Source organism: Ambystoma mexicanum, chromosome 3p (genome assembly GCF_040938575.1).
Source record: "Ambystoma mexicanum isolate Mex_15411 chromosome 3p, UKY_AmexF1_1, whole genome shotgun sequence".
NCBI classification, from domain to species: domain Eukaryota; kingdom Metazoa; phylum Chordata; class Amphibia; order Caudata; family Ambystomatidae; genus Ambystoma; species Ambystoma mexicanum.
The window spans coordinates 1266944418-1266971051 of record NC_090925.1 but is presented as its reverse complement, the minus strand read 5'-3'; the positions used below and the strand labels follow the sequence as shown (position 1 = coordinate 1266971051).

Here is a 26634-nt window from a genome sequence, read left to right as displayed (position 1 = left end):
GGAAATTGAAAACGTACTCCAGAGCCTAGGATTCTCAATTAACAAGAAAAAGTCTAGCCTTGTGCCAAGTCGGGAGATTTTTTAGGAGCAGTTCTAGACACTCAGAGCAATAGCCTGTCCAACTCTAGAAAGAGTACATGTGTTGCAAGCACTAATCCCACGTTATGTAGCAGGACGGCTGATAGCAGTCAGAAGGGTAATGACACTTTTGGGCATGAAGGCTTTGTGCATTGTTATAATTCCATATGCCGCCTTCTCATGTGCCCATCTCAACAGTGGCTGGCAGAGCAATTTACCCAAAATACAGACAAGTGGGACGATCTAGAGGTGGTTTCACAAGAAATGGTATAAACTCTACAATGGTGGTCAATAGAGAATATGTTAAATGGAACAACGTTTACTACACTGTCAGCACAAATTATGATCACAAAATACACATCTCTAACAGGTTGGGGAGCACATTGCCAATACCTCACTGCCTGGGGAGGTGGTCAAACATACAGTCAAAACACATAAACTGGTTGAAAATACGAGCCATGAAAATGGCACCTTGCGTGTTTCAAAACACGCTAACGGGAAAGAGTATCCTCATAAATACAGACAACACAACAGCCACGTTTTACATCAACCGAAAAAGGCGGCACACACTCAAGGGATTTGTCAGTGCCTGCATAGAAACCTTAGCATTGGTGCAGCCAAAGAAACATTTACATCCACTCTCAACATATTCTATGGGAACAAAACTGCCCGGCAGACACTTTAAGCATAGTTCTGATAATGGAACACAAATGGGAACTCAACTTCAATACACTGAAACAGATCTGCAACACGGCGTCATCCATCAATAGAGCTGTTTGAAACGGTCAAAAAAACAAAAAAATGCCCAAGCTTTGCCTGCAGGAACCGACAACCGGGGTCCCTAGGCAATGCTCTCTGGATTCGCTGGTTAGGGATATTTGCATACGCTTTCCCCTGACACCGCTGCTCTGCAAGGTAATTCACAAATTACACCAGGAGAGTTTAACAATAGTACTCTTTGCACCGATGGGGTAAGACAACTAGTACTCCCACCTGCCAAACATGACCATCAATCAAACTCCATCCAATTCACAATCTTCTCATGCAAAAACACAGACCACACCACATCCAAATCCACAGACAACCAACTCTGAAGCAAGTGGAAAAGATTTGTAATGTGGTGCAACCAGAAACATATCAATCCGATCGATTGCTCAGCAACACAGGTGGTCATCTACTCGCTATTCCTGTTGGACTGGTTTTGTTTACAACTCACTCAAAGCATATTTAGCACTCTTACCTTACACCACCCCACAGCAAAAGCTATCATGGTGGAATGTACTAGTAGTTAAAGCCTTCATGGAAGGAGTCATGTAAGTCTATCCTCCAGTGGCTCACCCCCGCCAGATTGGGATTTACATACAGTACTTTCTAAATGTATCAATGCCCCTTTTGAACCAATGCATAACGCTCCCTTAAAAGACCTTTCATGTAAAGTGGCTCTTATCTTTGTAATCCCATTAATCGGGGGGGATTAGTGATTTACAAGCCCCTATCAGTGTCTGAACATTTTGTCACAATACATAAGTATTGTTAAGAATGAATCCCAGCTTTTCACATAAATTCAAATCTAAATTTCATGTTAACTAGTCCATTGAGTTACTAGCTTTCTTTCAGAATCCACCAAGCAAAGGGGGAAAAGGAGCATTACACACACTTGATATTCAGTCATGTACTACCTAGACAGAACAAGCTCATCTTAGAGTTGAGTGGAAACCATTCCTTAGACAACGAGATGTTATCGATTATCTATAACACCATTGAAAACTTGATGTTAACACACTGGATGTGTCTTAATAGTTCTAAAACGGAACTTATGACCTTTGGAAGCGCTAAAGCCTTAAAAAACCTTGGCTCAGACTATTCCACCTTCACTATAAAAGACTCCACCATTAAGGTATCAAATAAGGTCAAAACCCTAGGTATTTATTTACAATCTTCCCTAGGTGCAGAAGCCCAAACCGCTTATTTAAAACGAAATTGTCAATATTATCAAAGGATTCTCTGCCAGATCAGACCATTTCTTAACATCAAGAACAGTGCCACAATAGGGAGAGCTACCATCCTGTCTCGCTTGGACTATGGTAACGCGTTAATGCTTGGCGCTAGCAATAATTGCCTGAAACAATGCCAGATTATTCAGAATAATGCTGTCAGGTCCATCACTAACAAATCTAAGCGAGAACACATAACCAAGGACAGAAATGATCTCCATTGGTTGGCAGTGAAGGAACGGATCCTGTCTAAATCAATAACCCTAACCCACCGATGTCTCTACGGCACGGCACCAGCATACCTTAAGAAAAAGTTCAGGTGGTATGAGCCAAGTCGTAGCTTGAGATCCGCCAAGCAAGGACTGATCAATCCTAGCCTTCCAGGCAAAGCCACTGGTCTCAGTCGAGCTTTTCCGAGTTTGGCAACTTCCCACTTTAAACAAACTGCCTTGCAGCCTTAGACTGGAAAGCAACACCCAACTCTTTAGGAGGCATCTGAAGACCTTTCTCTTCAAATAACTAGGCAATTTCTACTCCGAATCATGTTGCCATCTTTCTGCCCCCCTCTCTTTACTTTCTTTTGTGTCGTCCTGTTAATCTTCGTCCTCGTGTCTTTTTCGCGCCCTGATCCTTGCGAGCTACGGCGCGTTAAAAATAAATAAATAAATAAATAAAATAAATAAACAAAAGGACTTAGAAAGACAGATCAATTCTTCGTATCAATGGCATCCGGAAGAGAGGGAGATCCAGTCACTAAAGCAACCATTGAAAGAAGGATTGTTAGGTGCATACAAATGTGCTTGGCTCTAACAAACAAAACACTCCTGTTTACTCCTAGAGCAATTACACATGCAGCACTTGATCATCTTTAGCCTCTATCGCTACTGTACCACTGAAAGAAATTTGAAAAGCAGCAACATGGAGTTCCATACACACATTCATACAACACTATTGTATTGACACACAAGCAAGATCAGAGTTTCAAGTGGGTCAGGCTATTCTAAAACATGTATTCGGATCTGCTCCTTCTGCTCACCCATCACCACTGGGGAATACTGTTTGCTAATCTATGCAAAGAATGTGAATCTACCTGGTCCATAAGCCCCAGAAGATAAATATTCGTTTCCAGTAATTGTCTTTCTGTGGCTTGTACTTGCTTAGAATCACATGTGCCCATCCATCCTCCTCAAGTGGCAGCAAAAGGAACATACATACATCATAAAGTCACATCCAACGATTATTTCAAATGTCATGTCAGAAAACAAACTGAGGATGTCGATACATGAAGGATCATGGTTACCTGCCCACTAAAAGGCCAAAGGACAGGCAGAAATCTTGTGGCATGGCCATTTCAGAGTATATGGTACTCTAAATTGCATTATAAAGTAAAATGCAAAAGTGCACGAGTAAAAAGCAAAAGAAACAAGGTAGAAAAATAACAGCTGCCACCAGCCCATCCTAGCTAATTGTGCCGGAATACCGCCCAAGGCAATTATGGTTACTGCAACCTGGTCTGGTGCAATTTGCACCGGATCCCGAGTTGCAACGGGGGGGCGGTGAGGTGAATGATGCGGAACATGAGATTGGGCGGGGTGGTAAATGCAGCGGTAATAGCATTACTGCTGCATTTTCACTCTCTGCCAACTTGTGATGACCCCCAATGTATCTTAGCTGCACTTCACTTTAGGTGATGTGTGCAGCTTTATAAATACAACAGTTCCACTAAAGGGGATAGGGTCTCCCAGTACTGATTAGTCTTAAGGACTGATCAGTTTCCCCATAAAAGTGAGCAAAGGAAGTAAAGCTGAAAGGTTTACCTAACTCCAAAAGTCAGGTCAGGGAGCAGACAATAGCAAAACGATACTATTTCCCATAGAATTCTACGGGAGAAAAGCAGCAAAAGGAATATTTGCCTAATATTCACTGTGCAGGAAGTAATTTCACTCCTTAAAAGGGTAGTGTTTATGAAAACCCTAGAAATGAAAGATGCATGCATTCATATTTCAATGTTCCCAGTTCACAGAAGATTACTAAGGTTCAAGATAAAACACAACATTACCAAGGGTATTCAAGGGGTCCCTGTTGGGTAAGATTTTCATATTTATGATAGATCTTTCTGACCTGTGTCAACCCCAGAACATTTTGCTTGGACTTGGTAATTATTCTACCTTATCCCTGGGTGAGTGGGAATCTTTTCCCCTCCCACCTAGTCTTTTACTCGTTTTATGGGTGACCTTTTTATGTCTCTTTCTAGTGTGTGATTGCAGTTATAGTTTCCTATAACATTTGGGCTTAGGCTGGGTTGCCCCTGTGGTCTTCTCTGTTAATTTCTCTTTAATGTACTTGGGTGAACTACTGTTCGCAAGGGGTAAAGAGGGATTTTCATCCCCTTTACATTTTATATAGTGTGCCAGCACACCCCACCTTATGTAGAGTGCTGGCGAGATACCATGTATTCCCTTTCTTATTTACTTGGTAACATTTTAGTTACAATTGCAAGTTTACTTGACTGGCTGGTGGCAGTGGTTTAGCTTAAAGACTTTTTAGTCTCATTACTCACAGGCTGCTAAATTGGCCTTGGTTATGCACAGAAGAGCCACCATTCTGCTAGAATGGTGGTTGCTTCTTTTTTGTGATTTTTAAGTATCCTTGTTGTTCGTGAGGTCTTCCCCTGCATTGTAGGTGATAAGGATCTCAGTGGAAGTTTTGTTTTCGGCAGGAATCCCATGTATTCCCCACCTAAGCTCCAGGGTGTCTGTAAAGGCAGGAAGCTAGGGAGAAGCCCGAAACTCTGCAGCCCTTTGTCTTTCACCTTTCCTGAATGGAACCAAAATAGAGGGTGGGCTGGCTGTCTTGATTGTACAGCCAGACCACCCCTTTCCGTAAACTGCAGGGAAAGTTTGCAGAAGTTGTGCTGTAGTTCCTGATAAATACTCCAAACCTGGAAGCTGCTGACAAGTCGACAACTGCAGCTGCATCCGAACAGGAAGATGAAGAAAAGACATGTGTAGCTATATCCAGCAACCGGATAGCCTGCTGTGTAACCAGAGTCAGATGAAACCCTTTCTTCCAATCGACCTGGGGGTCCCGAAAGCGACAACTCCTAACCAGAGGCTGGTGAGATCCACTAGTCTCAAGATGACCTGCATTATGAGCTCTCCCAAAACGTGCTGCAACCGTGCTGGACTTCAAACCGCCAATACCCTAGGACCTCGAGCCTGAGTGCAGTGCATGGTCTTCCGAAGTCGAAAGCTCGCTGAAACTTTGGTGGACCCCTGATGGATCTCCAGAGGCATGATATGAATCCCTGAAGTCCCCTCACCAGAGTGCAGGACCAAAAGAGTGAAGGGAATCCGACCGGCGATATTCGTTCTTCACCTGGCTGCTGTAAAAAGGTGCCAAATCCACAGAGCCGTGAGAATCCATGACGAAACCTTTACTGGAAGCCTCCCCTGATGACTGCTGTTGCAAGTTCCCATCCAGTGTCCAGTTCTTTTGTCTCCAGACCAAGAATCCAAGGACCGAGTACTGTGCTGCCGCACTCTGAAGGCATCCACTCCAAAGCTCTTCTGTTCTCCTAAGGTACTGTGTGGGCTTGGGTAATACTTACCTTAAGTCTGGTTGTGCCTCCTGTGAGGCGGAGTGTGTGATTCGTGTGGTTGGGAGTTTGCCCATACCGCTTGCCCAGGCCTAAAGCTACAACGCATATAGGGAGCCTTCTGTGAAGTCCCTGAACACTTTAACTAACTCTGAAGCTGCTACTTACTTGTTTAAAATTATATCCTCTGGAACTTTGACTTTCCTGCAACTGAACCCTATCCTGACCCGCCTACCGCTGGCACCTAGCCCACTAAGGTCCCTCTCCGGGCTCTGAGAAAACACATGCTGTAGACTAGGGAAGGACTTTGAGATAGGGATTCTGTCTTGAAAGTGTAACAAGTGTATAAGAACTTACTTGTCAAAGAGTTAGTGTTGTAACTGGATCTCTGCAATCTAAAAGTGATAGTGTCTAAAAGTTATTACTTACCTTTAAGTTGCTGGTTGCTCCTTTAAAAGTGTATACGTTGCTTTACTTACTCTGAATAGTGTCCTACACTCTAAAAATGTAATAATTGTTGGTACTGTTTTATCATTGCTTAACTGAAAAGTGTAAAAGCTTACCAATAGGGTTTACCTACCTCGACTAACATTTTGTTCTTCTCAAAGTGTACCATAGAGTTTGGCTTTCCCTAAACTGCTTTATACAGACCTAAAACAGTTTTGAAGTTAATACTTTCTTAAAGCCCCTCTTAAAAATATATGGTTTTACTTACCTTGAATAGCTACTGTTCTTCTAAACTTCTAAACTTGTAACACAGGGTTGTACTTCCCATAGAACTGCTTAGAGCATTGCTAAAATAGTCATAGAGTCAATTACTTACTTTGCATTATATTGTGTCTTAAAGTGTAATTGGGTTTTGCTTTCCTTGAATTGCTTAGTGCATTCTAAAATAGTTATTGTGTGTTCATACTTATCATAGAGTAGCTTAAGGCCCCTCCGGAAAGTATTTGAGTTGATTTACGAGCTCTGAACTGAGTTCTAAAAAGTAATGTTGCAAGGATTATACTTGTAACAGGGTTAGTTTATTATGTGATTTCATAACTGAGTGTCACTGCATGACCGACAAGGTCAACTACCCTTGAAATACTGATTGTATTCTAAACGTATGTCTAACCTGGTCTTATCCTCCAAGAATAGTATATTACTATTCTGAATGTATAACTTTAGGTTTGACTCACCTTGACTTGATTCCGGCTCCCTCCTCTAAATAAGGTTATACCTTGGTTTGCAAACCATAGGTATTGAGTTGGTTTTTATGATTGCGTTTATATGATGTAATAGTACTTACCCAAGATTTATCTTGGCCTACTTGTATTTAAATAAACCCTTTATTTTTTACAATACATAGTGTTTCCTTGGACCATAAGTATGCTACAGCTTCTTTGCACAAAGCCACAGCCCTCTCTCCCTCCTAAAATAAGCCTGGCTGCTCTGTCTACGCTACAAAATGTTCTCAGGTGGTACGGCCTTATAACAAGCGTGGATTTATGTACTGCCTCAAATGTAATGTTTTATGAAGTCCTTAGTTGGACTTTAGAAAAACTGTCCTAACAGTTCGCTATTTTGGAACAGCATCAGCATCTGCTGAGTTCACAAAAGTGCTTGCAGTAGTGGCAGAACAACTACTCCAGAACATTCCTGTCTACCCTTATGTGGACAACTTGCTCACGAGAGGGAAACACAGGAAACTTGCTTGATAAAAACTCAAAAGAGAGTAGATCTTTTACACAGCGGAAGAATAAAGGAATGCAGATGCTGTCAAAGGTTAGCAGATTCTTCATTGTTTCAGGTGGGTAAAATGTTCAGTATAAAGAGGGTTCAGGGATGTTAGATGGACCCCCTGATGGATTGTAGCCCAAAGGATGTATATACTTGGGCCTAGGAGAGCACAGTTCGGTTGTTCAACCCAATGTGGCTCAAGAAACTCAGGAGGAGTACAGATCAACCCAACAAGCACCCAGGTAAGCACCTACGAGCGGAACAGTTCCTTTTTTAGAAGAAAGAAGATGGTGTCAGTGGCGGGTACCTGAGTTGAGGTGACAGCAGCTCCTATCCGGATTCGTGGCCTGGAGGCTGAAGAAAGAACTTTTAACAGGAGCAGACAGTCAGCTTCTTTGGAATTGGATGCCCATCAGACTATCTTCACAGTACTGGCTCATTGAGACTCTGCACAGGATTCGGAGCAGCACTGGTTGTCACTCAGCAGACTTCCCTCCATTTTCTGGTCCCTGACTTGGAAGGTGAGATGTCTCAGAGCGGGACAGAGTTACTACAGGTCCAGTATGATGCCCACAAGGTTCCATCCGAAACTGCACTTAGGGAGATGATGCACGGTTGCAGCTCTTCGAGGGATGGCTCAAAATGCAGTTGGTCTCGGTTAGGCCCACAAGTCCAAGGGAGGAAGTTATCCAGTCTGGATCTGCCCTGCCTAGCAGAAGAGGAGGTTGGAGCAACAGCAGGTACTCAGCGGGCACTGGTGGTAGCTGGAAGTGGCTGCGGACGTCCTTCTTTGGATTATTCTTTCCAGTGGTCGACTCTGCCTTTTTGCTCCAGGACCCTCGCCTTTTATGCAGGAAAATCGTCTGGATTTACCAATCACCATTCTAGCCTTCATGCAAATCTGGGGGGCTGGCTCGTTCAAGAGACTGCCAACCTCCCGGTTCGAACTGGATCCAGGCAGACACACTGCAGGACAAAGACCAGGGGAGTTTTTGTCCTTCCCACCTCCTATCCTTTCAGGCACTCTGAGAGCCTTGGTGGGCTTTTGCAAGGAATCCCACCAAAGACAAAATACCTAACAGGACTTCCTCCACCCAAATAGGTAGAAGAATGCTCAAAAAAGGACAAGTCATCAAGAGTTGTTGAAAAAAAAGTACAGCAACCATTTTTGGGCAATGGTGACCCATGTGTCCCACACCACAGCTACGACAGCAGCCTGCGTGTAACGTTTGCAAACTGTCATTAGAAATCATCCACTGCCACCAGCCACTTATATTAATTTTCCACTGTCACTAGAAAGTTACAGGAGAAGTGGGAAAAGGGATACAGTGTGTCCCCTCAGCACTCCACATAAGATGGGGTGTGCTGATGCCACAAAAGGGAGGGGGCGGAAGGGAAAAAAAAACTAAAAGATAATGATCCTCCTAAGTCTTGAGGCAATTCGGATTGCAGTTGCAGTAACAGAAAAGAGGGGAGTGGGGCAGCAGAAGGAGTGGAGATAGGGATGAACAGGGAAGAAGACAAACAACGTTCCTACTAGGTCATGAGACAATTCAGAGCGTGCAGTAACAGAAATAATGGGAGGGTGGGAAGAGGAGTGCAGGACGGGGAAGAAGGGCAAAGCTAGGTGGAAGGGAGGAGAAGGGTGAAAAGTGCAGGTGAACAGGTTTGCTTACACTTTGAGGAGAGGGTGCACAAGGGTGTGCTTACGGACCAGCGGTAGGCAGCCAGTGACAAGGAAAGACTGCAGAATAACCCACATTCGACTTTCCTAGAGAGAGGGAAAAAAAGCCTAATATTCAAACACACCACAATGCAAAACACCCAGATTTGACTTTCCTAGAGAGGGGGAGAAAAGCCCAAGTGAAATAGAAGTAATAAGAGAGGAATGACAGTTAAATCGGGACCGGTAATGACTGTTCCCCCTACCCACACCTTCCTTCCCTTGTCAGTCGCTGCTGGTTGATGGCTGCGCTGCATGCTCCACAGGCGAACACAGGCAAACAGTCCAAAGCGGCAACTGTTCCAGCTGCCCTTTGCCTCTGGGCCACTAGCCAGAGGGGGCTGCATGGGCTGCTGTGAGGCTGCCCAAGGAGCTGAACTAATGAGGAGGTTGGTGGCAAACAGACACGCAGAGAGGCGGGCAGGGGAGAGGGATGCGAATCGCTAGAAGTGCAGAAAGACAAAGGATAAAACACACAAAATAAGAACACAAGGGCAGAAAACATAAGGACATATGGGGTGAAAAAAGGGGATGTTAGGGTGACACAGGGAAGGGGACTCCACTCACCTGCACTCCGCAAGGGGAATGGAGTGCAGGGAGGCCGGAGGATGACAAAACCCGCACAGTGGCAAGGTTTGCGCCCAATGGAGGTTGGGGGGGCAAACAAACATAGAGGGAGGCGGGCAGGGGAGGGGGACAGGAACCACGAGGAGCATGGCAAGACAAAGAATAAAACACACAAAATAAGGACACAAAGGGAGCACGGACAACACAAGGGCAGAAAACATAAGGACATATGGGATGAAAAAAGGGAGGGTCAAGGTGACACAGGGAAGGGTAACTCCACTCACCTACACTCTGCAAGGGAGCAGTAGGCCAAGGACTTTTCACTGTTAAGCCCTATGGAGGTGAGGCTACAAACAGGTATGTTAGTGAATTGGAATACACAGGTTGAGCTAAGTGAGCACTTCAAATGCTCCTGAATCACAGGCCCCTGTGTTCCCTGTCTTGATTCCATTGGAGGTTGTGTAGGTGTCACTGTTGCAGAAGACACTTTCAGCATTGGGATTTAGGTCAGGATAGTCAACGGTTCTGCACTCTGGCGAGACAGTTCCTGCTATTGGACAGCTGGACAATGCTGCCATGTTGAAGAAAGGACCACCACATTGTCCACGACCTTGGAGGACCCCCCAGGACACGAAGCAGGCGGAAGTCGGCGATGGACACCGTGAACAAGTAGTGGAAGTAGTCCCTCATGGCAGAAACAAAGAAGCTGGTCCTGTTAGATTTCAATGTGGCACCCAGAGTGTTCACAAAAGTGCTTTTGTTGGTGGCAACTCATCTTCGGCTACAGAAGATCCACATTTACCCCTAACTGAGCGATTGGTTGATTAGGGCTCCCTCTCAGGAGGAAAATATGGACAGTCTCACAATCCTATGCAACACACTTCATGATCTGGTGTTTTCGATCAACATGAAGAAGTCCTGTTTCATTCCAGCACTGAGAATCTTGTTCATAGTGGCAATTCCGGACACCTCTGGACAAATGCCACGGTCACTTGGCCTTAGAGAAGATATAGCATAACAAAACCCTTGAAATTCAGTGAATAAACTTTAGTTCAGACACAGTTAAGATGATCTGATTCATTGGAACAAAACCCAGGAAATTCGGCGGGTATGGGAAGTGATGACCATCTTAACTCGTGTGAGTCCCTCCGGTTGCTCAGCCGTGAGCACCTGAGATCCCATTAGGGATCAGCAGTGAGATCAAAATGACATCATGTGTGACAGCTCTTCATGGACAGAGTCTCTGAGTTGAGATGGTTGCTGCTGTTTCCACTTCCCAAACCTGCCTAATATGTATGTGTGTGATTGTGTGAGATACTTAATAAAGGTGTATATTTTTCAGTAATACCATTGTGGTGTATTTTCTCTGGATAAGTGTATGTACTAAATGTACATTTGTGGCAGCCTTCTTCCACTCCCTTAAATTATGCCTGACTGCTATGCCACTTGACCATTTTAATAAAGGTTTGGCTTCTGTTTCGGGTTTGGACTCTGCCCCAGCTTAAGGTTAGTTGTTAAAGGCTTGGGCAACAAAAACTCCTTAACACCTTTGTTTGTATTTATATTTATTGTTTTGATTACGCGTGTACCATTTTTCCACGCCACGGGCGTACAGTGTTGTAAAGACAAAAAGGATAACTTACAACAAAATCACACAACAGGTGATATTAGAAAAATACAGACACAAGCGGAATATCAGAGCACTTTCTTCTTCGACTGGCGGTGAAAAGCCTGAAGTGATTAAGTGAGCCTGAGAGAGACCAGAAGGAAGTTAAAAATGCAAAGGGCTGCCAGCAAGAATGCCTGCCACTGAGTCTGAGATTTCAAAACACTTGGGATGAAAAGAGCAGGCTGATCACAAATACATGATGCCTGATCCTTTCAAACCGATTCGCCTTGGCAGCAAGGTAATTAGCAAGGCCAAGCCTTAATGATCTAATATTTGGGCACCCTAACTTAAAAAGAATTCTACTCTTAAGGGGAAGCCAATGTAAGGCAGTAAGGACAGGAGAGATGCTATTATATGTTCGATTTCCAGAAAGAATCTGAGCAGAAAGAGGACTTGCTGATCCTAAAGGGCGTAAATTGTCACTATGGACACAAATTAAATGCACATTATACATGTTGTGCATCTTTACGAGAATGCCGGTCTGGTAAAAAGGCTGGAAAAAAATGCTTTTAATACCGGATCCATCATTTTTACCAGACCGGTACACTCTGAGTTTGCTGGTAGGGCAGTGAACTACTGGCAGGCCTGGCCTGCCAGGAGTTTAGCCCCCTACTGGCAAAGAATTGCCCCATTCACCAGCACTAACGGTGCCGATGATTGAGGCAATCCCATTCCATGGAGTCCTATAGGACCACAGTTGCCGGCAGCCGTAATATCACAGTAATACTGGGATATTGGGCACCAGTAATGGTAAGGTGAGTTTGCCAGTAAGGGATACCGGCAAACTCGTAATGAGGCCCAATGTGAGACAACACAAACTCTGAGTGTGCATTGAAATAATTCACTTGGAAGCAAAGTTTTTAATTTCCAAAGCAAGCGAATTTGATAGACAATTGTGCCTTTTCCTTAATATAGGATTTAAAAGAAAGTTTAGTCTCTTAACAAAAAACCCACTGATTTTAAACAATAAGGAACTGTGGTAGTATACTGTAGGAAATTAGAAATCTGTAGTTGCCAAGCAGTTACCCAGCCAAAAAACATCTTCCGAAGATAAAACTGGATAAATGTAAGTATTGTCAGCATATTGAGATGTTATACTCCATAATTAAATACCCTCTACCTCCATAGATTAAACAACACCGGATGATAGTATGGACCCTTGAGGCGTCTTACACTCTACTAGTAATGGTGGTGACCTGGAGCGTTCTACCCGAACCGATTGGGATCTATCCATTACAAATTAGTAAAACTACTCCAGGATTCAACCCCTGATGCCAGACGGGATGACAATATAGGGAGGAGGGCCTTGTGCACCCATGGTGTCCGAAGACGCTGAGGGATCCAACAAACCAATAGACAAACTCCACTATTACCTATCATTCGACGAACATCATCAACAATCTCCATGACTGCTAGCATGAAACCCTGTTTTGTAAGGCCTCAAAAAAAAATCTATTTTGTTTCTGGCCTGCAATTTTATAGCCACAAAACCCTCAATCAGCTTCCACAAAAAGGGCATGCTTGTTATGGGTTGAAAAGTCCCAACTACAGAAGTATTTAGTGCAAGTTTCTTTATGAGATGTGAAATGATACCATGTTTTTAAGCATATGGTGAGACCCCCTCAGACACAGATAAGATAGCAAAACATTGTTTAGCAAAACACCCTGAGATTTGTTTGATAAAGTTAGCTGGCATGATGTCCTCATCATACGAGTGTTGCTTTCAGGGAATTGAGCACATTGAGGGTATATCAACATTCTGAAAACAGTTCCAAGTCAAAACTATTTGGGAGCAAAGAGAGGTTTGAGATTGTGCTCAATGTTTGGCTCTAATGCTGCGTGAATGACATGTATTTTATTCAATAAGAAATAATTTATATCAGAAATAATATGTCACTGGAGTAAGCCTGGTAATTGTTGTCAATTTAGGTTTTTCACAGTGTTTCACTGTTAAAGGGGATGCTAAGAAGCCAGAAAGTAGAGAACCACCACAAGATAGGACGGCTAAGAAGCTGTAAAGAGGAAGGCAAAGCAGTTTGGACTAGAGGAAAAGAAACAAAGTGAGAGAGCGAGACATTGGGAAGTCCTTTGAAGGCAAAGGGAGAGAGCCAAGCACAATACGATAATGCATGCCCATCTGTTGTCAGGGAGAAATGGAAGGAAAAACAAGCATGTAGTGAAACATTGAAGAGGTGAGAAGGCAGCCAGCTTGAGGGCTAAAGATGAGGTCTGGTATTATGACACTAAGCACAAAGGAGTGTTGGCTCAGCGAGGAGGGAAGCAAGGCGGGGTTGGGAGCTTCTAGGTCCAGCACCTGAGCTATCCTGGCGATGCTATCCATTTAGTGACCAAGCACCCATCATATTTCCAAGAAACTGTGAGTGACACTGGAGAGAGACCTGGGGAGACCTTTGGAGAACTCTTTTGAATAAAGAAGACTTTTTGTAATTCTGACCCTTTGTGAATTGTGCCATTTTCTGGAGTCCACTTGGCTTTGTAACAGGGGCTATTTTCCACTGTTGTGCTGGTGGCTCGGTGCACATTCATCTTGCCTGTCTCCCTATCATCCTGGTACCACGGGGAGGTGGTAGAGGAGCAATAAACAAACACAAGAAGTTCTCCCAAAAGGTTTGGGTAGAGAGAGGAGAAGCAATCATATGTACATACAAAATGGATCCAAGGCATCGTATTCACTAAACATTGGCCCTCTGATGTTTCTCCATGTTTTATTTGTTTGTTTTGGATTATGATTACTCTGTAGGGATGTAATTGCTTATTATGGCTTATGAGAGCGTTTATGACGTGGTGGGTGTCTCTAAAGGATTGTGTGTTTCTTGTCTCTGGCATGTGCTCTTCAAAACTTGTGATAACCCAGCAGAGAAGACTAGGGCATGTTCTTTGTACCAGTCACCCTCTGCCTTCTAGTGACCTTGTCTCTGTTTCTGCTCAACAGGGTGGGAATGACTATGAAATCTACGCTGACCCTCGAACTGTGGGGCACACAGTGAACTCCCCCCAGGACACAGTACGTCGGTGCCTGGAGCTCTTTTTCCCAGAGAGGACCAACGAATCCTAAAGCTGCGGCTTCTGAAACCACCTCTCCACTGGAAGCATCAGTTCATGCTGGTGTGTAGCTATTTCTGCATGGCACCGAACCTTCAAGCATCAGGAGTCCAAGTGCATAAAAGTAACACACAGGCATTTCAGCGGGGCTACTGATGGGATCCTCTTTCCGAATGAGGGACTGCACTTGGCAGGCTGATGATGAGACATTGCAGCTCACTATCAGCTGCCTTGCACTATTAGGATAGTCTCTCTGACAGTGCTCCACATCTCCATAGGAAAGACGTACCCACTTTCTTGGTGGCTCTTGAAGACCATAGTACAGGAACCTACACATCTGAGACAGCAATCCGGGGTGCGGCTAGCGTCCCACCATTCACTGACTTCCCCGGGCGTAGAGCATAAGGTACTCTCACTGGGGAAAAACATAATGTGCCTCAAAGTATTCCTCTACAATGAAAGACACCAAGAGGTTTGTTTATTTCAGCTGCATTAGCTTCAGAGGTTACGGATGAATATGGCCTCCGTTCCCTTTCGCATACTCTGTATGAAACAGAAGATAGTAATGTGGCTGCAGATCTTGGTGATACCAGGTGTCTGTTTTCTGTATATCTTGGTTATATCTGATGTCTTGCTACTCCTGTAGATTCAGGTGATAATTGCATATCTATATTGGTCAGTGTATATCTCTTTGTGAATCTTTTGCTGACACTCCAGGAATGAAGTATCCTGCATGCCTGGTATAGGTTTTTGAAACGACCCTATGCTGTGTTGCATTGTTCAAGCAGAAACTGGTGTACAATTGAGCCTTTTGGGCTTGGAAGCATGTTGGAATGGTACTACAAGTCACCAATTCTCCAATGATATCCCCTTTAAATCTAATTGCTTCCCAATTAAGGTTTTCACTAGCCTTCCAATTTGTTGTGGATTACCAACAATTTGTCCCATCTTTTTGAGGAGGTGATTTTGCACAGGATCTCCATAAGACCATGGAGGGTCTTACTCAGCGATTTGCTGATCTATTTTCCCACTATATATGGTACTATTGATTGTAGGGCTGGATGGGATATTCTTGATCCTTATACTCTATGCTTTGCTGTGGAAGCCACATTTGTGATACTGCATGCACTGCTTTATCTAGCTTTTCATTCAATCTAAGTTTTGTAGGTGCATCCCGGATTGCTATGTCCAACCTTCTGCTCTGGTGCAGTTATTGCTTTATCAATGTACAGATTGCAAGATCTAGTGAATCATAGAATGAACAGCTCTAAGACGCTGCATAGATCTTTTATTTCTGATGTAGGACAATACTGTAACCTCAGCACTTGAAACAGGAGCTCACACCTCTCTCTGTACTTCCCCCACCCCTTCGTCACTCAAAGGTAAATTTATTGAAGGAAGAAGCGCTTTGCAAACAGCATCCTGTACGCATCACTGTGTACATAGCATCTGCACACTTATACATCTGAATAATGTAGACATCACATCAGCAGCCTTCTCACTGACTCCATCTTATGTATCCTAATCCTTGCAAAGGATTGGTTGCATGAAGATTTTGAAGCACTCTTCTGTGACCTAGTATGGCCTAATTATTATGCCACTGCCCTGCTCTATAAGAAATCCATGCAAACCCTGATTTTAAAGAGAACTTCCTCCCTATTGCCATCTTTCCTAACCTAGAACAATCTTCAGAAAATAAGTGGTGTACAACCTCTTGCACCATCTCGGGGAAGTAAATCTACCAGTGTAAGCCTGGCTGTAAAGACGAAATAGCCTTAAAGATCATCTAGGATTCTTCACTAGGATTTGCGAACTTGAGAGAAAGCTTTTTTTAAATTCGTCCTATTCAAGATGTCACGTGCTACTGTGACTGTTGGAAGGATTTTCCACAGGGCTCTGGTGACGGGGTATCAAGAGATCTATCCTAAGTGAAGAACTGGGCGTCCATGAGGTTAGACCCAACTCTCCTAATTAGTAAAGTAGTCCGGCGTCACCTGTCGTAGGGCATGGGCTGATACACAATTAGGCCCATACACGTACACAACCAAATACACCACAGATAATATACTGTAAAATATATATATACATATATATATATGCATTTATTTAGTATTACATCATGATTCAACACACAGTCAAATAAGTACTTGGAAACATACACCACATAGCAGTAACAAAACAACAAAGGGTTAAGTCATTGATTCTATTTATATATCAATATAGGAGACTACCAGACATATAGAAATCCTACAAAGGTGGGGGTGGAGGGGGTGCGATGGTGGTGAGATTCTTATAGGAAACCGGCCAAACGCCCAATACAACAGACAGTAAAATCAGAATTACAGTACTGGGCCTCCATAGGTTCCAGGTAACCATTATAAATAATGTAATTACTCTAACACTATTACTTTATATCAGACAGAGTGAACTGTAGTGATCACTGCTAGGAAGGAGGCAATGGGGCCAAATCCCATAAGTCTGCTGCTGTTATAGGGAAAATTAATGTAAAATCCACTTTTACCCAACAAGTGCATCAGAAGGGGCAACCGGTCAGATGTTACACCAGTGGGGACCCCAAGAAAATCTCCATCTCACAATTTTTTATTTTATGCATTTGTAAAGGGCCTTAGGCTCAAAGGCGAACGGGGGCTTTTCGAGAATCATCCGACAATGAGTCTGGTTGAAGAGTGAGCACAACGCACGCTTCAGACAACAAAAGTTAACAGTTAAGGGAGTGACCTCAAAATCCTACTGCTCCCGGACACAACGTATCCCTGCAGACAGAACCAACTATGGTTACAGGGCCATAGAATCCATGGACAAGTAATCACGGTTTTGGGTTGAGAGAATTTGACCCAGGAATGGCAGCTGCGCAAGTAAGTTGGTGTGTTGGGTTAGGTCTGACTGGATATGGTTGGGGATTTAAACCCACAATCCAGCAAGAATCCAGGTGACCAAAGGAACTTCAAACAGGACACCTTGGAGGATGAACCACAAGACAGAAGACTCAACATCCATGAAGCGGCAGGAGTATGGAAGAACCCAACACAATTTCAAGGTCACCGCAGGAGAGCAGGAACGGCCAGCCAACAAGAAACTTTGCCACAAAGTGGGTAAAGAAAAGAGGGGATGCAGGGCAGGACATCCCACAAATAGATCTGAGGGGCGGCAGCAAGCAAGCTCATTTCCTAGACTAGGAAGCCTCCCACCACAAGGCCTTTGATTTGCCTGGGAAGCAACACTGCAGACCAGGAAGATGTCCCACAAATGAGTGCCAGCCTAGCCAGCTAATAGGGTGGCAGGAAGCTAAGAACAAGCCCAGCATGTGAGTCCACCAAAAGAGAAGGAACTGGGAGCAAGGAGAAATGAGCCAGGGTCCAACCAGTATGGCCATACCAAAATCCCCATTACCAACCAGTCTTCTGCAGCTATCTTCTAGGAATTCAGGTGCAGAACTGTGACATACACAGAGCCTCTTACTGACAATACATTGCTAAGCCGCCCCACCACACACATCACAGGTGAGCACACACAGATTTTGGTGGGTAGCCAATCAGGCTATCCCTAGAAATACCTGAACATACAGTAACTCCCCAACCAGATGTAGACTGGGAACTCTGGTTCAGTCTCCACCAGTTTAATACCCAACTGAGAGTGACTTTGTGGCTCATGAGGACCCAATAGGCATTTTGGCAATGATTTGAGGTCCACATAGACAAAGCTGTGGTCGAAAACGGATTGGCCACTAGTAATCCAATGGCTACGTGTTGTGTCCTGTGCTTCTTCCCATCCCTGGTCCTGTATGCATGTAGCCCAGTGGAATGCCTGTATGGAACACTGCTGTGTGAGGAGCCTCCGTGTTCCTGGAATGTCAGTTGTTGGCTGAGACCCTGAGTGTAAGGGAGCCGGTTTGTGTTTCCCTCACCTTCCTTTATATTGGACTTAGCTCTTGTTCACCTTGTCAACCTGGATCCCAAGTAAAGTACTTCATCTCCCCAACTACAGTGTCTGGACTTTTCATTGTACATCTTTTCACTACCTCATGAGTTTAGTTGGATACTAATACAGTAAAAGGAGGTCTAGGCCTAGTGTAGTAAAAAACGAGATCCCAACTACCACAAGCGTATCCCACAACTCACTTTCTGGGAGACAGAGTGACATTGGGACCAAAGTGGAATAGTTAGAAAGCACCCCTTTGCTGGTAGCATCACCCCATAAAAAGGGTTGACAGGGGGACTTCAGTAAAAGTCGGTCTGGCCACAAAGAAAATTAGAAAAACAATGAAAGCCAGCAAAAAGGTGTAGGGGACCAAGAACCCCAAAAAGGAGGTTCTGCCGTACAGTGGCCAAAGCCCCAAAAAAACAAAATGCACACCTCTCATGCCCTGATGGTATGTCTGGTCCCCACAACCAGCTACAAACCAGGATATATTCTTACATGACAAAATCAGCCTGGAAAAATAAATGTACAGCACAGATACATCTTGGAACCTTTAACTGAAGACACTAAGAAGAACAGTGCCATTTCGCTCACGTGAGGACAGAACTTGGCAGTGTGTACCATATCAAAGGCATGGGCCAATACTACCTACTATATGTTCGTTTCCCACTTAAAGAAATGACCTGTCAGAAGGGAAATGTGTGATCATTCCATGCTAAAACCCTGAGAATGCATTACTGGAGCCCATAGCGCTTTCCATTGGGTTCCATGTCAACATATCTCACACCAAATAGAGGGCCAAAATAACCATCTTAAAATATAGTGGGCATAAATATTTACCTCCTATGTTGCACAAAGGCGTAATCCAGCTCCTATTAATTTAATAGATGATAATTAAGTGTAAAATATTGACGTTTAGAGTAGTAGGACATGGCCACGGTTACGCCCCCCCCCACCCAAGATCTTTATATCAAATGTTGAGCATCAAATCATGTACATAATGCAAAGGGGAACACCCTATTCCCTCAACGGATTTTAGAGAAAATATGTCAACTCCTAACCATCATATTTAGGTAGAGATTCAGAAACATGACCATCACCACACTTTAGAGAATAGCATGAGGGGAAGATAAAGAGCGAAGGAGAACAGTGAAGTGGAGGGAAATATAAAAAAGAAGGAAAGGAAAGAGCTAGAAAAAATAATATTAGAAACATTGAATAAAGAAAATAAAATAGGAAGCGGAGGAAGCCAAATCTACAGAAAGTCAACTTCAGATCTGCTGTCCAAGTCTTGGCCCTCTCCCACCTGAATGGCGGCAGTGCCCTTTTGGAAGGCCTTCCGGCAACTACCCTGGCACCCCTGAGATGTTTCCTGCATGCAGCAGCATGACTTATCAAAGGACTCTGCAAATTCCACTCCATTTCCCCAACCCTCATTGAACTGCACTGGCTTCCGCTGCAAGCTATATCATCTTCAAATCCTGCTGCATCATCTATGAGGCTGTCACCTTGAAGTCCTCAAGCTATCTCGCTGAGAAACTCAGCATCTCTGAAGGCCTACCATCCACCAGAAGTAAGGACATTGGCAAGCTTGAACTCCGTTTGCACAGTAAGAAAAGAATCAGAAGACAGGCCTTCTCTGTCTACACCCAAAGACCCCTTGTTTCTACAGTTCAGGAAGGAGTTCAAGACCCTCTTCTTCAAGGAATGGCTCCTCCATAACACCTAGGCACACACACCCTCCACTCCCCAACCTACCTGAGACTGGGCAATCTGATCCCTGCTGGTTCCTCCCCTGGCTGCTTGTAGACCCATTGCTGAGAAACTGCCCACCCTCCTCTGATGTTATATCCCCATTCCCTTGTTTCTCTGTTTCCCTAACCATGTTCTTCCCCCTATAATTGCGCCCCATTGCTTCCCGAAGCTGGGGCCGGTCTAAATAAAGACCCTAACAATACTAACCCCCAAGAACCAATGAGGAAATAAGTAGATTTAGGAGGGTGGTAAGTACTTCCCTCACCACCTTTGACTACAAGCATAGAAGAAGAATGCCTCAGATCTTTGGAGGAGTCTAGCGTGGAATCTAACAGCAGCATTGACTCCCAACATTTTTTCTTTCACTTCCAAGGTTTCTACCCAGCCAGCCTCAGCCCCCAACATCCTTTCTTCTAGGTAGTAGGCAGAGGAACTACTTTACGGTCCACTGCATTTCTATCCAGCCGACCCTCTAGTTGCCCCAGATGAGCTTCAACCAGGGTCACCGACTTCTCCATGCCCTCCACTTTTTTTAATGTAATTTTGCACTTGCAGCCAAATCGTCCCTAAAGCCCTTAGCCACATCCGCCTCTGGAAATAACGCCGTTGCATCATTACCATCAGTTCGTGATTCCCTTATACAGATGCAAAGAAATCAACCTTGCACTTCTTTGAGTGCTTTTCTGCCACTTTGCTCCGCTTAGGCAAAGACACCAGCAACCTTGCACTCTTCACACTCAGACTTTATTCCTCCAATCTTGAATTATCCCACTGTGTGTGCGTCCAGATTTGCAGCCGAGTAAGGCCTAGCCAAATCCAGAATTCTTTTAACTATGGCAGCCCCACTTAAGCTGCTACCCACCACAACTCTGTATGGGCACCCACAGCCAACGGAGCAGACTCCTTTGGTAAACCCCGTTTTTGGCTGGAGGTCACGCACCACTCCCCCGGGCATATCACCATGGGTTGCTCTTCCACAGTTACCCTGGTAGCTCCCTCTATAGGCTGCCAGCCACCTGTGAGTCCGCCATCTTGCAGCCATCAGTCATCCGCTAAGGCCAGAAGCAATTGAGCAGTTTCCAGGTAGCCCATATGGAGTCATCACTGCTTTATCGTCCCTGCGTACACTATCCAGAACTCTCTTCCGCATGCTTTACCTTGAGAGTGACATTGTCCTCGGACAGGGTAGTTGGCCTGAAAACCAGAGCTACTGGTGAGAATTGCAGGGCCACCAAGCTTGCACTGACACCACATCCCCTTGGCCACTTCTAATGGTCTTAAACAACCCACTGCCAGGACATGCTCGTTATAGTTACTAAACAGGAAAGAACATAATGGAGGACATCAACATAAAACGTGGGCCACTAAAAGGATTGCTACTTAATCTCATGTGCAGCGTCCCACCATGCCTGACAGGAGCCGTAACATGGCATAAATGCGACACCTCTAATTGTAGTTGTCAAAAAACAAAAAACACTAACGCATCCTTCTTAAGTCTCCCACCTTTAAGTTTATTGAATATCAAACTCCGGAGTGTCTTAAACCCACTACAAAAATGAATGTGCTAAACCTACCTTCTCTTCTGTGACCAATCTAATAGCAAGTGATGAGCACCCCAAAAATCCAACCTGTTTTAAAAGCATTGCTCATAGCTGTTTGCTTAATCTTTGTAACATTGCAGAACACATCCATGCAGATTGCACAAGGCCTCCTTGGCAGAAATCTCAGTGTGAGGACGCAAACATATCTGCTAAAATGCTGCAACAATGATACAATAAATTACTCAATGCGGGATGATCTGTTTCGAGGGGCACATTTCAAATCTCAAAGTTGGCCTTCATCAAGTTAGAAATACATTAATTTAATTTGAACTCTGTGAGACCAGTTCCCCGCTAAACTTTTCAGTCGCCAAATTAGGACAACTGACTGTACATTGTTTGCGCTTTCACAGGACTGTGTAAGGTTTGACGTTAAGCAGTCATGATATCCAACACACTTATTCATAACCTGGGCACTTGTCCATATTTGTACCAACACACTTGCTCATTCCATTTCCCACCCTTGATACCCCACCTATCAAAAAGGTGCAGAATCAGACATTCTTTCTTTGTGGGCATAAAAGGCTGCAGATTTATTTTCACAACATTGTTATAACTGCCAAATTCAAAGCACTGCAAACCAAACTTTGTGAAAATAGTTCTGAAGGTGCGGCGACCAGCAGACTGATCCGTGTTCAAACCTTGCTTCCCCCTTGCCCAACCAAGTCCACTGTTGGCCAAAGCACCCCCAACCATTCTTGTCTGAGCCCCGCCTGCCCTTGGAGGTGTTCCTGGGCTGACGGAGTGCTATTTTGTCGGGGGAAGCAGACTCCTCATCGATACCTCCAGCTCCCTTGCTTGCCTGCACTCCTGCCCCTTACCCAGGGGGGAAGAGGAGGATGCTGCCCCGTTATTTGGGCGCCTCCTCCATTTCTTTTCGTCATCACCTTCATTCTTGTAACTGATCAATTGTCCTTGCCAATATTTGCGGGCATCACAACTTGTCCTGCTTCTAACACATCCAATCCCGGAAGCCGTCCTGCTATCTCCCTACTACAGCTAGAGGAACGCAGAAGGCTCTATGGACAAGACTCCTTTTTGTTGGAGGGGAACACTAAGCTTAGGATCAGAACCGAATTCTGAGACCTAAGAACCCAGGAGTGAGGAAAGTTCTATGTGACAATCCCGAATATTGAAGTCTGCCCGCAAAAAAGACAGATTTTTTTCAGCGGATTTAGTATGTTCTCAAACTATGATTATCACGATTTTGGAGGCTGAATCCCCCTACAAACCGATCCCTCACCGGTCTTCACCCCTAGCCTTTCCCGTGGGATTTCTCTGACATTAAGGGGATTTAGTCTCCCGATCCCCCCTTTGCTACCACAGCCTTCTCTCTTTCCTGCCAAAAACATGCCCTCTCACCCCCCCCAAACACACAGACAAAAACTTCTCAAAAACACACCTGCTTCCCTGGCACCTCCCTCCCGTGCCACCAACTCCCTCCCCAGCACACACATGCATTTACTCTTACCTGGCACGCATGTGACTTCCATCTTTCGGCTGTGCCTGTTAGCCCCTGCTTGCACTTGTGTGCAGAAAGGGGAGTCAATGGGCGGGCATATGGTCGTGCCGATTCGGTCTTTCGAAATTGACCTTAATTATGTACAGGAAGAAATAAACACGTTTTACACTTCACACCGTGTCGTCTTACTGTCACAGGCTGCCTTATACACCAGCATTGTAGCAAGAGGAAGGCGATTGTCAGCTTGAATCCCAATACATATTTACATACATCCAGCAACACGTTGAAGGTCTAACTAGGGGCGGACATCTTAGAATGGTCTGTTCACAACTATCTACCAAAATATGCCTAACATGCGCTCTCAGGCACCCTATACCTGCAGACCAGGTACACACAGGTAAGTGCTGTGCAACCAGGTTTATGTGTTTTTCACGCAGGCCATTTCTTGACAAAATGTTGTTGAAAGTGGCTTCAGCTCTGCAAGGAAGACACCTCACCCTTCCTCCTCTTCCCCCTTGCTGGGAAACCCCTGCAGCCCCAGAGGCTCGTTGCCCACTTTCCCCACCCAACTCCCTCCTCTTGCAAGGTACAACTCTGCAACCCCACTCCCTCCTCCCCTACTGCCTCATCCCCTGCCCTCAGGCAAGCCTTACCCCCACCCTGCCTGGTCTTTAACATGACAGCCCGCTGTTTTGGCCACCGCGCTCCGGTTGCCAATTTGCACATGTGCTATTCCTGTCAGGCTGCCATTCGAGAAAGGTGGTCTGTCGAGAATATCCATTTGGGAAAAGTGGGGTACTTGCTGCACCTAAGCACCCCCTGGAGCCCCGGGCCACAACACCAGACCTGACACCCTGACCTGCACTCATGCACTGGGCGACCGCACTTTTAGAGCTCCCTCAATATCCTGAACTGCCACGCTGATGGCAGTGCATAGCAATGTTGTGATCTAAATGTCGTTATATACTGTTAGATCTGCAGGTCTGTGTTAGTGAGTTACATGCGTTGCACTAAGGAAATGCTAGAACAACATGCATTCTCATGACGCCTCCTGCCTTGCTTTCACTGGTGCATGCATCTCTGTACATTGTTCTCATTCCATGCATGTACCGCTCTAAGGCAGCACGTTGATCCACACTCCCTACACCATCTCCGGTCTACCTCGTATTGCTTTATTTGGGGTACCTTAGCAGGTGGAGCTGGAAGGGGGGACTGGATCCTCCTGTCCAACCCTGTCTTCTGGTGCCTCAGTGACCTCGGTACTAATGCACTCATGACCATCTCTATTGTATCACGGAATGTTCAGATGGGTGCATACCCTGTATCATTACAACCCACCGCCTGCTCTGATGAAGTGATGGATGTAAATGAATACGCTACTCATTGCCTTATCTATGTTACTGTTGAATGTAACTTTCCTGGATACCAGTGTCTCACTGCCTGCACTAGTGCAATAATGCGTGTAATGCTGCATCATGTAATGTATAGCGCAAAGGGTGCTCCTAGATTGTGGTGTTCCACCCTGTGCTCTGGTGCAGGAGTGATCCTTGCATAACTACACACATTGCTTTATTTATGTAATCCCATGATGTCACGCTGTACTGAGCCTCCTGCCCCACGGTTGTCTCTGGTTGTGGAGCAATCGTATTCTACTGTGCCCACCCTACTATCCAGGTTGGCACAGACCGCAGGGCTGAACGGGCCCTCCTCAGTGATTCCTCTCTAATGTAGAGCTTGAAGAAACATTGTGGACCTTCATGCATGGCAAATGCACTGTGAGTGTGCTGTTGTGCGTGCTCGTTTATCACGGGTATTCAGGAAGCACCAACTCGTTTTCCAATGAGAGATCCTGAATCAGCGTCTGAATCCTTTTCCTCGAGACCAAGGATGGTTTGATCCATCATCGTTTTTTGTTTCTTCTCTCTTGCTCTCCAGTTCCTCTTCCTCCACTGTGTACTATGCGTTTTCCAAAGTTAGTTCTTACAGACTTTGCATAGATTCTGTTTTCCATAGAACATCTTTTGTGTGCACTATGATGTATCCCTAATTGGGAAAGAATTGGAAATATGTTCTAATCCAATTGAAACGTATTCGATCCTGCGGAGGCTCTGAGGGAAGGTGTGGTGGAGCCTGCTAGTGTCTCCCTAACGTTGGCCTTTCATGTCTGATTTCCAAGTGGGTCTACTAGTTTGGCTCCTCTCTGCACCCGGACAGAGCGCACCCTAGACAGCTAGTCTAAGGGCGCTCTCTCCATGTGAGCCCTGCAGAGTGGCGACATCTCAGTACGTTGGCCTTCACCAAGCCCCCCCACTCCATGGAAGGCCCCACTTTGGAAAACGAGTTGTCGAAATCTTCAGAGGTTTTTTCACATTTCCTGAACATGCCATTGCATTTCAATAAAGGCCAGTATCCATTGTAAACATGAAGAATACATATGTGTGTGTTTCCAGGAACGTACAAATCAGTACTATGAAATATGAAATGCGTCAGTGCCACTGTAATGTGTAAATAAAGATTTGAATTGCATTCATTTTGGAGGCCTTTTACTTTCTGTTGCGGGTGCAATCGTTTCTTGGAGGTATTGTGTCAGAAGTCTGGAGGGAGGAGTGTCATGTCCTGTGTCGTTCACTGCCCGGTGGTCCCCATTGGGCCGATGCTTATGTGTATTGATCGTCCTTTGCATTGTAGACATATGGACCTCGCTCAGAGAAGTGCAAGGGTCTGGCAAGACGGAACCTGGATCTGCAGATCATTGCCTATAAACCGAGGGGATCTCCCATTCTGCCCGTTAAGCCCCTCAGTGGGGTAACGCACCGGCTACAGAGATCTGCGTGAAACATTCAGCTCTCACGGTTTCACCCGTAGAATGGCGGGCTTGGCATTGCCTTCTTAAGGGAGATGCACTCGTTACCATTGAGCTGAGGAGTAATAGCCCTTTATCTCAATTGCTATTAGTCCTCAAGGCCAAGGTTGCCTACGCTCTATAAGATATCTATATAATATATAAAAAATCACATTTTAGGGCACTAGAATGGAGGGACTACTGGGCTAATGAAGGGGTATGGGTGGTACCCTGCTGCTTGTGTGGTGGTTCAGGTGGGGCGGTGCCCTTCCGTCCCTGGTGAAGTTTCCACCAGAGAGAACCCTTATCACGTGTGCTGGGTAAGTATTGGTTTATGCCATGGATGTCTCAGTTCATAGTAACAGACGGACTCTGTTAGTTCTGAGCAAACAATATTTATTCCTGTAACTGTCCCGTGTTTCGACCCTCCTGGTTCATTTTTAAGGCAACGGCTAAGTAATATATCATGTATGAAAGATGGCACCATGACGAGTTTTTCAGCATTCGATCCTTCACAGATTCACATGCTTGTATTTTTTCCCGTCATCAATAAAATACCATTTACGTAACTACCATCAATGTTATTGTGGGTTTAAAAAAAGCATGATTAAAAACTTGTATCTG

The 26634-nt window shown here is 44.9% G+C and overlaps 1 protein-coding gene across 1 annotated transcript in view; it reads left to right on the top strand.

Annotated features, from left to right (window-relative positions):
* The window catches only part of PMM1 (phosphomannomutase 1), a 204278-nt gene extending 178584 nt beyond the window's left edge, over positions 1-25694 (top strand). Inside the window, exon 8 of the mRNA XM_069652766.1 lies at positions 14305-25694. Coding sequence (XP_069508867.1) covers positions 14305-14427 — 123 coding nt within the window. The 3' untranslated portion in view covers positions 14428-25694. The remainder of the gene's footprint in view (positions 1-14304) is intronic.
* The last annotated feature ends 940 nt before the right edge of the window (positions 25695-26634 follow it).